General features: G+C 45.1%; 1 protein-coding gene across 1 annotated transcript; it reads left to right on the top strand.

Moving 5' to 3' along the window:
• The first annotated feature begins 4,755 nt into the window (after positions 1-4,755).
• Positions 4,756-15,641, top strand: LOC136627128 (trypsin-3-like). Its single transcript, XM_066602063.1, has 5 exons — positions 4,756-4,836; positions 6,766-6,910; positions 9,765-9,906; positions 10,482-10,733; positions 15,376-15,641. Exons 1-5 carry the CDS (start codon positions 4,767-4,769, stop codon positions 15,526-15,528), a joined length of 762 nt encoding a protein of 253 aa, XP_066458160.1. The 5' UTR covers positions 4,756-4,766; the 3' UTR covers positions 15,529-15,641.
• Positions 15,642-16,214: the final 573 nt, after the last annotated feature.

Genomic DNA, 16,214 nt, shown 5'->3' with positions numbered 1-16,214 from the left:
CTGCCACCCTGCAGACCCTGCAACATCGGTTTAATCTGCCAGTGCACCGACTGCTGTGCGACATGCCCACACAGTGGAACTCTACGCTCCACATGTTGGCCAGGCTCTATGAGCAGCGTAGAGCTATAGTGGAATACCAACTCCAACATGGGCGGCGCAGTGGGAGTCAGCCTCCTCAATTCTTTACAGAAAAGTGGGCTTGGTTGGCAGACATCTGCCAGGTCCTTGGAAACTTTGAGGAGTCTACCCAGATGGTGAGCGGCAATGCTGCAATCATTAGCGTCACCATTCCTCTGCTATGCCTCTTGAGAAGTTCCCTGCAAAGCATAAAGGTAGACGCTTTGCGCTCAGAAACGGAGGCGGGAGAAGACAGTATGTCGCTGGATAGTCAGAGCACCCTCCTGTCTATATCTCAGCACGTTGAGGAGGAGGAGGAGCATGAGGAGGAGGGGGAAGAGACAGCTTGGCCCACTGCTGAGGGTACCCATGCTGCTTGCCTGTCATCCTTTCAGCGTGTATGGCCTGAGGAGGAGGAGGAGGATCCTGAAAGTGATCTTCCTAGTGAGGACAGCCATGTGTTGCGTGCAGGTATCCTGGCACACATGGCTGACTTCATGTTAGGATGCCTTTCTTGTGACCCTCACGTTACACGCATTCTGGCCACTACGGATTACTGGGTGTACACACTGCTCGACCCACGGTATAAGGAGAACCTTTCCACTCTCATACCCGAAGAGGAAAGGGGTTCGAGAGTGATGCTATACCATAGGATCCTGGCGGACAAGCTGATGGTAAAATTCCCATCCGACAGCGCTAGTGGCAGAAGGCGCAGTTCCGAGGGCCAGGTAGCAGGGGAGGCGCGGAGATCAGGCAGCATGTACAGCACAGGCAGGGGAACACTCTCTAAGGCCTTTGACAGCTTTCTGGCTCCCCAGCAAGACTGTGTCACCGCTCCCCAGTCAAGGCTGAGTCGGTGGGAGCACTGTAAAAGGATGGTGAGGGAGTACATAGCCAATCATACCACCGTCCTCCGTGATGCCTCTGCTCCATACAACTATTGGGTATCAAAGCTGGACACGTGGCACGAACTTGCGCTGTACGCCCTGGAGGTGCTGGCCTGCCCTGCCACTAGCGTCTTGTCAGAGAGGGTGTTTAGTGCAGCTGGGGGAATCATCACGAATAAGCGTACCCGCCTGTCAACTGCCAGTGCCGACATGCTTACATCTTCTCCACCGGCGGAGAGCAGCGGAACCTAAAGATTCTTTTCGCTGCAACCGGAGAAAAAAGCATTCTCTATCACCAGAAAAAAAAGGGGGAATTAGCTTTGTCAATCACTCCCGGATATTATTACTCCTCCTCCTCCTAAAATAGCATGTCATCACGCTGTACTGCCAATTTTTCTGCAGCCCAAAAGGCTCTGCTTCCAATTTTTTTACAATTTTTCAAAGTTTCAAAAGTATTGTATTGATACTTTAACAGATCAAGGTGCAAAACAATGAAGTTTTCTGTATTTCTTTCCTCCCAGACAGATAAACACGACGTTTCGACTACAAGAGTCTTTGTCAAGTATGGACAACAAGTGAACAATACACAAATATATAGTGTGTCTAGTATCACAGTAAACCAATCACAATAGATCACATGATAAAATTCACCTGCATTCATTGATGTCATCATGGCATGCACATGTTGCGGGGTTGTAGCTATGGTGGAGCATTGTGGTAGCAACCTTTTACTTCCTTGTGTGGATATGTTGTCATGGAGATCTGTTGTATGGGGCTCCTACTGGCCAGAATCTGTGTAAGTCTCATTGCGTTCATTGTGACGTCATTACGTCACGCCCATACAGCGTGGTCACATGACTAGAGCGTGCCGCGTCATCGGGCGCACATCATATTCCAATCCTGCTCCGTAGAGCTACCACTCCGCCGCCCATGTTGCAGCTGGAATTCCACTATTGCTCTATGCTGCTCATACAGCCTGGCCAACATGTGCAGCGTAGAATTCCAGCATGTGGGCACGTCGCACAGCAGTCGGTGCTCTGGCAGCTGAAACCGATGTTGCAGGCTCCTCAGGGTGGCAGCGTCCATGGTGGACTTGCGGAAATGTGCGCAGACACGGCGCACCTTGCCGAGCAGGTCAGACAAGTGGGGTAGTTTTTCAGAAACTGCTGAACCACCAGATTGAAGACGTGGGCCAGGCATGGCACGTGTGTGAGTCTGCCAAGCTGCAGAGCCGCCACCAGGTTACGGCTGTTGTCACACACGACCATGCCCGGTTGGAGGCTCAGCGGCGAAAGCCAGAGGTCGGTCTGCTCTGTCAGACCCTGTAACAGTTCGGGGGCCGTGTGCCTCTTGTCACCTAAGCTAATTAGTTTCAGCACGGCCTGCTGACGCTTGCCCACTGTTGTGCTGGCGGGACACGCGATACCGACTGCTGGCGACGTGCTCACACTTCTTAGGTAGAGGTAGAGGTGGTGGAGGAGGAGGAGGGGGAGGGTTTGGAGGAGGTGGCATAAAATGCCGCAGATACCAGCACCGAGGTAGGACCCGCTATTCTGGGTGTGGGTAGGACGTGAGCGGTCCCAGGCTCTGATTCGGTCCCAGCCTCCACCAAATTCACTCACTGTGCCGTCAGGGAAATGTAGTGGCCCTGCCCGCCAGTACTTGTCCACGTTTCTGTGGTTAAGTCGACCTTCCCAGTAACCGCGTTGGTGAGGGCACGATTAATGTTGTGGGAGACATGCTGGTGTAGGGCTGGGACGGCACACGAGGAAAAACAGTGGCGACTGGGGACCGAGTAGTGCAAGACCGCCGCAGCCATCATGTTTTTGAAAGCCTATGCTTCCAAAAGCCTGTACGGCAGCATCTCCAGGCTGATTAATTTGGCAATGTGCACATTTAAAGATTGTGCATGCAGGTGCCTGGCGGCATATTTGCGCTTTTGCTCCAACGCTTGTATTAGCGACAGCTGAACGCTGCGCTGAGAGACATTGCTGGATGGGGTGGAAGACAGTGGAGGTGAGGGTGTGGGTGCAGGCCAGGAGGTGCTCGTGCCTGTGTCCTGAGAGGGGGATTGGATCTGTGTGGCAGGTTGGGGTACAGGGGAAGAAGCAGTGGTGTGACCCGGAGGCGGTGAATGTCCTTCGCCCCACCCTGTGGGGTGCTTGGCCATCATATGCCTGTGCATGCTGGTGAGGCTGGTAGTGGTGGCTCCCCGGCTGATCTTGGTGCGACACAGGTTGCACACCACTGTTCGTCGGTCATCCGCGCTCTCACTGAAAAACATCCACACCTTTGAACACCTAGCCCTCTGCACGGAGGCTTGGCGCGAGGGGGTGCTTTGGGAAACAGTTGGGGGTTTCTTTGCTCTGACCCTGCCTCTCCCCCTGGCCACTCCACTGCCTCTTCCAACCTGTCCTGCTGCTGCACTTGCCTCCCCCTCTGAAGCCCTGTCCTCAGTAGGCTTAGCAAACCAGGTGGGGTCAGTCACTTTATCGTCCAACTGCTCTTCCTCCAAATCCTCTGTGCGCTCCTCCCTCGGACTTACTGCCCTTACTACTACCTCACTGACAAACAACTGTGTCTCATCATCATCATCCTCCTCCTCACCCACAAAAAGCTCTTGAGACAGTTGCCAGAAGTCCCCAGCCTCATCACCCGGGTTCTGGGAACTTTCCAAAGGTTGGGCATCGGTCACGACAAACTCCTCAGGTGAGAGAGGAACCATTTTTCCCACTCAAGGCAGGGACCCGAGAACAGTTCCTGGGAGTCTGCCTGCTCCTCAGAATATGTCATTTTTATGGAGAGAGGAGGCTGGGAGGAAGGAGGAGCAGCAGCCAAAAGATTCAGAGTTGCAGTCCCTAAGCCGGGAGTAGTGGACTGCGTAGAAGACTGGGTGGTCGATACATTGCTGGACGCATTTTCTGCCATCCACAACAGGACCTGCTCACTCTGTTTGTAATAAAGGTCCACCATGTGGACCCATAAATTGTGATATGAAGCTGGGGACCCCAGAAACTTGCCTCTCTCCTAATCCCGCAGCAGGCGGCTGTGATTCACCTGGACCAGGAACTCGGCCTCTGCCCACACCCTCACTTGGACGTCTGCGTCCTCTACCACGGCCACGTCCTCGACTCTTTCTCCTACTCCTCATCATGGCGGATTAAGAATAGAGCAGGGCCCAAATAAATTACCCCACTGTACAGCGCTGACAACTGTGGCTTAATTCACCGCACACAGAGAGACATGTAGATAGCGGAGGCTCTATGCTGTGACTTGAAAAAATTAACCCGCTGTCTTGATACCTAGGGGTAATTTACCGCTCGCAGAGACGTGTAGATAATAGAGGCTATGTGGAGTGGGAGAAGACTCTAAAGCCAGTGGATAGTGCTGGTAACTGCGGCGATCTCAGCCCCACCAAAGGAAATGGTAATGTGGGATGCTCTGCACAGCGGCAGAGCTGAAATACTTTGCAGTGGCCCCGGTAATATTACAGTACTGTTTAGCTGTGAAACCTCTGTCTATGCACAGCACACACAGAATGGTATAAACGAAGTGAAAAGAAGTACCATAGTTTTCAGGTTTCATTACTACTCCAATATTCTGAATTATCATTAATTTTTAAGAAACCAGTTGATTTCCATGACTTACTAGCAGTCGCCTATGCTGTGGGTCCGGGGTGTGACTGCAGATATTATCAGTGGTAAGAAGTTCATAAAGGGGACTAGAAGCAGAGAGTTTGTAGAGACTTGGAAGCAGCGTGAGATGGAACACGTTCAGCTTATCCTTGTGGTCTGTATATCTTCTACCTTCTTCATACCAACCCCGTCTGCAGGTCAGTATTTCCAGCTAGAGCAGAGCGCGTTTTGTTGTAATGTGTAACGGAGTAATCACATTGGGCCACATTTACTAATACTGTCTAAAAGTTAGTTCTAACTAAGACAAGACGTGCCAGAAACATCCCAGCTGAAAGGTAAATCTGTCAAATTTTAAGACTGACTGGTCTAAATTTACATCACCTATTTGTTGTCTTAGTTTACGACAAAAATTATGCCAAAGTTTAGGTGCCATTTTTGGCTATACCTCTTTTTGGGCAAGTCAAAAAAAATGTAAATGTGGCAGAAATCATGTAAGACAGTAATTTACACCCAAAACTATTGTCTTTTGGGTAGTAAATCTGCCCCATTGTCCTCCATATTATGTGTATACAACTTGTAACATGGATGTTTATTACGGGGAACATGAAGGGGTTCTATAACCTATAAATAATAACTTCTTACATCAGACTGTATCTTGTGCTCCAGCTTCCTAATGTTCTGTATACTGTGATCGCTTGTTTCTTGAATGCTGATATCAGGAACCACAACTGGATGGTGAGAATTCTTTATTTACATGTCGGTTGTCTATAAGGCGTTTTTTTACCTAAAAAAGTAAAACTTTATGAATTATTATTTTAAACTAGGACAAACAGAGAAGTGGGTGAAATGGATTTATCACGCTCCATGAATCCCTACTTCAGGGGGCTTCACCTAGTGCTCTGCTGGCGGTGTGAAAAGATATAGGATATTTGGAGCTCTGAAGCGGTAAAACAGCTTTGACCCCACACAGAAGTTTGTATCTTTTTATATGACACGTAATTCAAAGGGTCATATCAAAATCTAAAGTTATTGTCTATCCACAGAATAGGGGATATCTTTATGATTGGTTATCTTTATGATTTTGAGAATGGGGTCCCGTACCCCCTTCTCATCACAAGCACAGCCGCTGCTCCTTTCATTAAAGGGGCTTACAGAAATTGATGATCTCGTGTACTTGGCTATCTCCAGCAGTCCCATTGCAAGTGAATGGAGTGGCACCACGTATGCGTGACAGCCTCTTCATTCAAGCTCATCCTCACTGTGGGGGATGCAGCTAACCCACAGTGATGAGGAGAGACATGGGACCCCCGATGATGGGATGAGTGTGGTGTCTGCGGGGAAACCCCCACTGATCATTAACTTGATATTTTGGGATAACCCCATTGACTACACCATCTCAAACCACTAGGAATATTACAATGTACCACTGTAGACCCTCAGGGCTATTCAATATTTGTCCATAACCACTCAAGACTTATAAGTAGAGTTGCTCATTGTGATTGGCTGGTGGGTCAAATCAGGCTGATTTTCACAGAATCGGATGGGATTAGCCCAAACTGATTTTTGGCAAACATCACTTGAAAATAGGTTTTCCATAATGTATACTGAACAGTGGTTTTGGGGCTCTTCAATGAGCGTAGCTCAGTAGTTAGAACTGTTGCCTTGCTGGGGTTCTAGGTTCAAATCTCATCATAGATAACATCAGCATGGACTTTGAAAAACTCCATACAAATGTTGCCCTTGATCACATTTGAACGTAGAACTTCAGCACTGCAAGGCAACAGGGCTAAACTGAGCCACCATGCTTGTTCTTCCTTCAGCTCCTCCTTTCTCTTTCTTCTTCTTACTTCTCCCCTCTTACAAAGAAGGAGAAGAATAAGAGGAAAGCAAACAAAACGGAAGTGAAGGCAAAGGAGGAAGATGAGAAGATCTCCTTCACCTCTGGAGAAGGAAGGAGGAGGGAGTTTGGTGGCTCAGAGACTAGCACTGTTGTCTTGGGCTGATCCAATCAAATTCTGCAATTTTTGGCACACTGGCCTATCATGACTAGTGACAAAATATTGGAAGATATTCATGTATTTCCTTTACTGAATACTAAATTATATTAAATTTGATGTATATTGCAGAAAACTTCCACCATCAGATCGTTGGAGGGAATGAAGCCAAACCACATTCAAGACCTTATATAGCGCATTTAAAAATTGGTTATGGTTATTGTGGTGGTTCTCTGATTTCTCCTGGCTGGGTCTTATCTGCTGCCCATTGCAATGGGTAAGTTAATCCAAGTTTAGTTATATGTGTTCCAACTAAGCATCTGCCTGATCACAGAGCATGGCCACAACAGTCATCTCTAGGTATCAGTTTCCTACGTCCATGTGGCTGTTGTACAGCAAATCTCTGTTCACGGAACAGAACAGCAGCTCAGGCAGGAGGGCCGCCCAATGATCACATACAGAAACAGAATAAGGATTAGTTGGAAAAAAAATAAAGTTTCTGAATATTGTAGTTTAGAATATTAGTAAAAGAATAATAGGTAATATATAATATATTTAAATATGAGAACCCAGCTTGGTGGGGGGTAATAAATAATAATTACCTGAAAGCGCTGCGGAATAAGTTGGCGCTATACAAATACCATGATTTGATTTGATTTGATTTGGGTAATATATTCCCTTTAATTAGAAAGTCTCTACAGGGAGTTGTTTCAGAAAGACAACTCCTTTTCAAACTTGACAAAGTTCGACCAGTGATCAGATGGTTTCTTCAGGTCTGGGTTCAGAAACCCGTGATCACTGGGGGGAGTAAGGGCTAGCCATACATTTCCACTGCATCAGCCACTATGGTAGAACTCTAGTGATATATATATATATATATATATATATATATATATATATATATATATATATACCCTGATTAGACGTATGAAGAGGGCTGGTCTTGATGTGACAACTTGCTGAAAAGCGTTTTCACATGACTTAAAAATGCTTTACACCAGCTCTGTCCTTCCTGATTGCTGCTGACCAGGACATGTGATGCTGCAGCAAATCACTGGCTACAGAAAGTCACTGCTATGGCCAGTGATTGGCTACAGCAGTCACATGTCCTGGTCAGCTGCAACCAGGTAGGACACAGTGGCTGTGAAGCAATTTTAAATAATGGGAAAACCCCTTTAAGAAACACAGTTCTTCCAAAATAAGTAAAGTGATAATGACTACAAAATACGTAAATTTCACTAAGTTCACTACTTGCAGTGTAAGATATGCCACTTGTATTGAATGTATGCAGTGTGCAATCAAATATAGTTAAAAGAAACTTTTAACTTAAACCCCTCTCTCCAAGACTTTTCCCTAGCTGCTCCAATTCTCTGGATTGCGCTACCCGGGACAATCAGGTTAATCCCCAACAGTTACATATATAAAGTATGCCTTAAATGCACATCTTTTTCAGGAGGCGCAGCATATTTCCTAACCTAAAGGCTGAATTAGACACGATTTGCATTTAAAAATTGCCCAAAGCCATCTTTTGAGCGATAACTGACGTTGTGCAGTTTTTATTAAGTGTGCTGAAAGAGAACGATCAGCCTTATCAGGAATTCACAGTGGGATACAGCTGATACTATAGTTTCATTCTCCCACACGGTAAATTAAAAAGACAATGTGAAAATTTATTTTTTTCATTCACTCACCTCCTAAAAAACACAATAAAAAGTTATCAAAAAGTCCAATGTATCACATATATCCCAAAGTAGTACGGAAGGAAGCTACAGCTTGTCTTGCAAAATACAAGGCTTCCCATGGCTCATTGGGCGAAAAAAATGTAAATCTTATGGGTCGTGGAAGGTGGCGATGCAAATACAATGAAGTGCTTTTATTGTATAAGAATACTAACATAACTTATATTGACCTGCAGACTACAAGTCACATTTTGTTTTTACCGTACGGTGAAGCCCATAGAAAAAAAAAAACAATGGCGTATTGTCTGATTACCTTCCATCCTCTCCAGAAAAACAGTAATAAATGTTAAACAATGCCTTATATGTTCCCAAAGTGGCACCAATAGAAGATACAACTGGTCCCACAAAAAACAAGGCTTCTTGTGGCTATGTGGGCGAAGGAATTGTTATTAACCACTTAATGCCACAGGACATAAGTTTACATCCAGCCTGGGGGGAACTTAATGCGACAGGATGTAAGCGTATGTCCTGTGGATGGCGCGAGCTCAGAAGTGGGCCTGTGTCATTCTGCAGCAGGAGTCGGTTGTGACTGATAGCCGGCCTCCCTGCCCGTTATGTGAAGCGATCATAGCTTTAAAGTCCCCTACAGGGATATAAAAAATATTTTAAAAATGTATATAGTTTAAAAAAATGTAACAAACAAAAAAAAATTTTTGCACACTTTCCCATTTGTATAAACAAAATTATTATTTTTTTAAACCCACATATTTGGGATCATCGTACCCGTAACGACCTGTACAAAAAAACTGAACACACCATACATTCTGCACAGCAAAAAGACCTAAAAAAAACTAAAAAAGGAGGCAAAATGCTTATTTTGTTCATTTTTCCTCCTACAGGAGCGTATATCGTCCGCCGTTTTCACGGCTGGCTGGTATATACGCTACCATCTGAGCTGTCTTCCCCCTTCACTCCCCCTTACTGGCTCTCTGCCTTTCCCTTCCAGGGGGTGGGGCAGAGGTGGAGCTCCTGCCCCCTTCCATTGGTGACTGCAGAGAGGGGGCAGGAGCTTAGCTCCGCCACCATTCCCTTCCATTGTAAACAGCCAGAGGGGAGGACAGCAGAGAGCCGGTGAGGTGGAGGGAAGGGGAAGACAGCTCAGATGGTAGCGTATATCAGCCAGCTGTAAAAATGGTGGCCGATATACACTCCTTGGATTAATGAGTACATGAATCCCAAAATGGTACCACTAAAAACTACAGCTCATCACACAAAACAAGACCTCACAGAGCTCCATCCATGGAAAATAAAAAAGCTATGGGACTTAGAATTTAACAATGTAAAAGAATAAAAAATGTAAAAAAAAAAGGGTTTTTGTACAAAAGTGGAAAAAGCTAAAAAAAAAATAAAATGTTGGTATTGTCATAATTACTGATGATGGTGTCTTTGCAGGGACACAGTTGTCATTCTTGGCGCTCATGATGTCTCTCAGCCAGAGACAACGCAGCAGATTCTGGGGGTTGAGAGCTATCACATGCACCCAGAATACGATGAGGAAGCAGCCATGCCGTTCAATGATGTCCTGTTGTTAAAGGTGAGATGTGCGATCATCATCACTTCTCCGCACCATCTGGCTGTCGCTGTACTTGGAGGCACTTTTTGTCACTACATTATATGCTAAGAACACTTATCTTTTCTCCATAATGTTATAAAATGTTCCATCTGTTTTCATATAATGTGGTAGGTGAGCGCGGTGGAAACGTTGGCTTACTTTTCTCTTGCAGCGATGCTGAGAGATTGAAAAATCACTGCATGTCCTATTTTTGGGTGATTCCATGCAAGAACTGACCCATTATTTCCTGTATGATCTGTAAAATAATCTAATCCCACTCGCATGCCGTGAGATTTACATGCGAGTACAATGCAATTTTTACCACTGAAACTATTGGAAGCTTTTGAAATAATTTCACAGGTGTGAAAAACACAAGTACAGAGATGCAACAATACATCGCGCTCGCACCCAGAATCGGAGGCTTTAGAGAGCGATATCACTCGGAGGTTCTTGGATCGATATCGCGCTCGCCCGTGTGAATACACCCTGATCTGTCGCTATAACCTTATAAGCCAGGACCATTTTGTATTAGTAACCTTACATTTCTGCTCCTACAGCTTTCATCGCAGGCTGAGATAAACGAATATGTACAGACAATTCCACTTCCTTCCAGCACCATGGATCTTCCGAAAGATACGCCGTGCAGTGTCGCAGGCTGGGGGAAAATTGATCAGACGCATTACACTGATAAATTATTTGAGACCAATGTTACTATTGTGAGCCGCAGGTTGTGTCGTCGGTACTATCCTGGATTGACCGAAGGGATGATCTGTGCTGGGAGCCACAGCAGAATCACTGACTCCAGTCAGGTAAAGTGCTGTGCAAACTGCTGGCTAACTAATGTTACTAATGCAGCTCCATGTGTCAGACTCTTGAAATGCAGCTCCATGTTTCAGACACTAGTAATGCAGCTCCATGATTCAGACTCTAGTAATGCAGCTCCATGTTTCAGACACTAGTAATGCAGCTCCATGTTTCAGACACTAGTAATGTAGCTCCATGTTTCAGACACTAGTAATGCAGCTCCATGCTTCAGACACTAGTAATGTAGCTCCATGCTTCAGACACTAGTAATGCAGCTCCATGCTTCAGACACTAGTAATGCAGCTCCATGCTTCAGACACTAGTAATGCAGCTCCATGCTTCAGACACTAGTAATGCAGCTCCATGTTTCAGACACTAGTAATGCAGCTCCTTGTTTCAGACTCTGGTATTACAGCTCCATGATTCAGACACTAGTAATGCAGCTCCATGCTTCAGACACTACTAATGCAGCTCCATGTTTCAGACACTAGTAATGCAGCTCCATGTTTCAGACTCTTGTAATGCAGCTCCATGCTTCAGACACTAGTAATGCAGCTCCATGCTTCAGACACTAGTAATGCAGCTCCATGTGTCAGACACTAGTAATGCAGCTCCTTGTTTCAGACTCTGGTATTACAGCTCCATGATTCAGACACTAGTAATGCAGCTCCATGTTTCAGACACTAGTAATGTAGCTCCATGTTTCAGACACTAGTAATGCAGCTCCATGTTTCAGACTCTGGTAATGCAGCTCCATGTTTCAGACACTAGTAATGCAGCTCCATGTTTCAGACACTAGTAATGCAGCTCCATGTTTCAGACTCTAGTAATGCAGCTCCATGTTTCAGACTCTGGTAATGTAGCTCCATGTTTCAGACTCTTGTAATGTAGCTCCATGTTTCAGACTCTGGTAATGCAGCTTCATGTTTCAGACACTAGTAATGCAGCTCCATGTTTCAGACACTACTAATGCAGCTCCATGTTTCAGACACTAGTAATGCAGCTCCATGTGTCAGACACTAGTAATGTAGCTCCATGTGTCAGACACTAGTAATGCAGCTCCATGTGTCAGACACTAGTAATGCAGCTCCATGTTTCAGACACTAGTAATGCAGCTCCATGTTTCAGACTCTTGTAATGCAGCTCCATGTTTCAGACACTAGTAATACAGCTCCATGTTTCAGACACTAGTAATGCAGCTCCATGTTTCAGACTCTTGAAATGTAGCTCCATGTTTCAGACTCTGGTAATGCAGCTTCATGTTTCAGACACTAGTAATGCAGCTCCCTGTTTTAGACACTAGTAATGTAGCTCCATGTTTCAGACTCTTGTAATGTAGCTCCATGTTTCAGACTCTGGTAATGCAGCTCCATGTTTCAGACACTAGTAATGCAGCTCCATGTTTCAGACACTAGTAATGTAGCTCCATGTTTCAGACTCTTGTAATGCAGCTCCATGTTTCAGACTCTGGTAATGCAGCTTCATGTTTCAGACACTAGTAATGCAGCTCCATGTTTTAGACACTAGTAATGCAGCTCCATGATTCAGACTCTTGTAATACAGCTCCATGTTTCAGTCACTGGTAATGCAGCTCCATGTTTCAGTCACTGGTATTACAGCTCCATGTTTCAGTCACTTGTAATGCAGCTCCATGTTTCAGACTCTGGTAATGTAGCTCCATGTTTCAGACACTAGTAATGCAGCTCCATGTTTCAGACTCTGGTAATGTAGCTCCATGCTTCAGACTCTTGTAATGCAGCTCCATGTTTCAGACTCTTGTAATGCAGCTCCATGTTTCAGACTCTTGTAATGCAGCTCCATGTTTCAGACACTAGTAATGCAGCTCCATGTTTCAGACACTAGTAATGCAGCTCCATGTTTCAGACACTAGTAATGTAGCTCCATGTTTCAGACACTGGTAATGCAGCTCCATGTTTCAGACTCTGGTATTACAGCTCCATGATTCAGAAACTAGTAATGCAGCTCCATGTTTCAGACACTAGTAATGTAGCTCCATGTTTCAGACACTAGTAATGCAGCTCCATGTTTCAGACACTAGTAATGCAGCTCCATGTTTCAGACACTAGTAATACAGCTCCATGTTTCAGACACTAGTAATGTAGCTCCATGTTTCAGACTCTTGTAATGTAGCTCCATGTTTCAGACTCTGGTAATGCAGCTTCATGTTTCAGACACTAGTAATGCAGCTCCATGTTTTAGACACTAGTAATGCAGCTCCAAGATTCAGACTCTTGTAATACAGCTTCATGTTTCAGACACTAGTAATGCATCTCCATGTTTCAGTCACTGGTAATGCAGCTCCATGTTTCAGTCACTGGTAATGCAGCTCCATGTTTCAGTCACTGGTAATGCAGCTCCATGTTTCAGTCACTGGTAATGCAGCTCCATGTTTCAGACACTAGTAATGCAGCTCCATGTTTCAGACTCTGGTAATGTAGCTCCATGTTTCAGACACTAGTAATGCATCTCCATGTTTCAGTCACTGGTAATGCAGCTCCATGTTTCAGTCACTGGTAATGCAGCTCCATGTTTCAGTCACTGGTAATGCAGCTCCATGTTTCAGTCACTGGTAATGCAGCTCCATCTTTCAGTCACTGGTAATGCAGCTCCTTGTTTCAGACACTAGAAATGCAGCTCCATGTTTCAGACTCTGGTAATGTAGCTCCATGTTTCAGACACTAGTAATGCAGCTCCATGTTTCAGACTCTGGTAATGCAGCTCCATGTTTCAGACTCTTGTAATGCAGCTCCATGTTTCAGACACTAGTAATGCAGCTCCATGTTTCAGACACTAGTAATGCAGCTCCATGTTTCAGACACTAGTAATGCAGCTCCATGTTTCAGACACTAGTAATGCAGCTCCATGTTTCAGACACTGGTAATGCAGCTCCATGTTTCAGACTCTGGTATTACAGCTCCATGATTCAGACACTAGTAATGCAGCTCCATGTTTCACACACTACTAATGCAGCTCCATGTTTCAGACACTAGTAATGTAGCTCCATGTTTCAGACACTAGTAATGCAGCTCCATGTTTCAGACTCTTGTAATGCAGCTCCATGTTTCAGACACTAGTAATGCAGCTCCATGTTTCAGACACTAGTAATGCAGCTCCATGTTTCAGACACTAGTAATGTAGCTCCATGTTTCAGACTCTTGTAATGTAGCTCCATGTTTCAGACTCTGGTAATGCAGCTCCATGTTTCAGACTCTGGTAATGCAGCTCCATGTTTCAGTCACTGGTAATGCAGCTCCATGTTTCAGACACTAGTAATGCAGCTCCGTGTTTCAGACACTAGTAATGCAGCTCCATGTTTCAGTCACTGGTAATACAGCTTCATGTTTCAGACACTAGTAATGCATCTCCATGTTTCAGTCACTGGTAATGCAGCTCCATGTTTCAGTCACTAGTAATGCAGCTCCATGTTTCAGTCACTGGTAATGCAGCTCCATGTTTCAGTCACTGGTAATGCAGCTCCATGTTTCAGACACTAGTAATGTAGCTTCATGTTTCAGACGCTGGTAATGCAGCTCCATGTTTCAGTCACTGGTAATGCAGCTCCATGATTCAGACACTAGTAATGCAGCTCCATGTTTCAGTCACTGGTAATGCAGCTCCATGTTTCAGACACTGGTAATGCAGCTCCATGTTTCAGACACTAGTAATGCAGCTCCATGTTTCAGACTCTGGTAATGCAGCTCCATGTTTCAGACACTAGTAATGCAGCTCCATGTTTCAGACTCTGGTAATGCAGCTCCATGTTTCAGACACTAGTAATGTAGCTCCATGTTTCAGACACTAGTAATGCAGCTCCATGTTTCAGACACTAGTAATGCAGCTCCATGTTTCAGACACTGGTAATGCAGCTCCTTGTTTCAGACACTAGTAATGTAGCTCCATGTTTCAGACGCTGGTAATGCAGCTCCATGCATATTTTCTGCCAGGAACAGGGAAAAATCCCATCATAACCAAGCAGGCTGATTCTTTCCTGGCCGAGCCACTGGGGGCGTACCTCGGCTTTGTCCTGATGGCATCTGATCCTGATCTTGGCAGAAAACTGAAAAGTTTCTGCCTGTTGTGTGCCTATACTAGTAAGGACTAGAGATGAGTGAGCATACTCACTAAGGCAAATTACTAGAGCGAGTATTGCCTTTTGCGAGTACCTGCCCGCTCGTTTCAAAAGATTCGGGTGCTGGTAGGGGTGAGTAGTGAGTTGCGGGAAAAGCAGGGGGAAGAGAGAGATCTCCTTCCATTCCTCCCGCTCTCCCCTGCTGGCACCCAAATCTTTTGAGACAGGCGGGCAGGTACTCGCAAAAGGCAATACTCGCTCTAGTAATTTGCCTTAGCGAGTACGCTCGCTCATCTCTAGTTAGGACCCTGTATTGGATTCCAATATGAGAGCAGGAAAGGGGAATCCCCTGGTCGAATGGGTCTGTCTTTCGGCCAAACCGACCTCTTTGACATAATGGGGTCTATTCAGTTTTACTGGGAGAAAAAGCGACCAGTAAGATGATTGCTGGACTGATCTAGAGATATTTGGGTTTCTTCTCCACAAACGAATATATTTTTAGACTCAAGGACTGATTCATAATGTGTTTCCCTAATTTCTTCCTCTTGTGTTTATAGGGAGACTCAGGTGGACCCCTCGTTTGTGACGGGGCTTTAGAAGGCATCGTGTCATTCGGATATGATCACCCTCCTGGTGTCTATGCAAGAGTTGGCCAATACTTGGAATGGATCAAACAGACCATCTCCCAATATGAAACCCCAGATCTCTAATAGTTGCACATTTCTGCCTCTAGGGGTCCTTTGTTCCTGCATGTTCACATTACTCATCATACAGGCCTTACTTTCACAGTAAAATAAAAATATTCAATAGTGTATAAAAATTAGATTTATGAAGTGTTGTGTGTTTTAGATTTTGTTGCAGATCATTATACAACAAGCAGCATTCAGCACTGCAGAGTTTCCAAGAAAGTGTTATTCATCGTTGGTTCCAACATAACTTATTATATAGTTGATAACGTTGAAAAAAGACACAAATCCATCAATCGCAACCTATAATCCTACGGCTCCACCTCCAGAGCTTAGGAGGTTACTGCAGACTGCGTTCAATGTATAACTGTATGACGTACGCTCCTTAGCTCCCCCTAGTGGTGGCTGCAAGCTGCCAGCATTCTATCTTTAATTTTTTTGTCTGTAAAAAGCAGAAACGATTAAAATATATTTTTTATTAATATAGATTAAAACAGGTCAAATTACGGATGGTTATAGATCAGTGATACAAAACATATGTTCTCACACCAAAGTCTGGGAGTGTGCACTTAGGAACAATGTAAACCACGCACTTTCGAGGTGTAGTACAACAGTTAACGCATACGATGCAGGGAACGTGTTAGGCCAGCCTCACACGGGCGTATGCGTATTAGCAGAATGAAGGAGGCTCTTTTGTGCGCACATCAGCA

Source organism: Eleutherodactylus coqui, chromosome 5 (genome assembly GCF_035609145.1).
Source record: "Eleutherodactylus coqui strain aEleCoq1 chromosome 5, aEleCoq1.hap1, whole genome shotgun sequence".
NCBI classification, from domain to species: Eukaryota; Metazoa; Chordata; class Amphibia; order Anura; family Eleutherodactylidae; genus Eleutherodactylus; species Eleutherodactylus coqui.
Note: the sequence above shows the minus strand (reverse complement) of the source record. Positions and strands in the feature narration are given on the sequence as shown.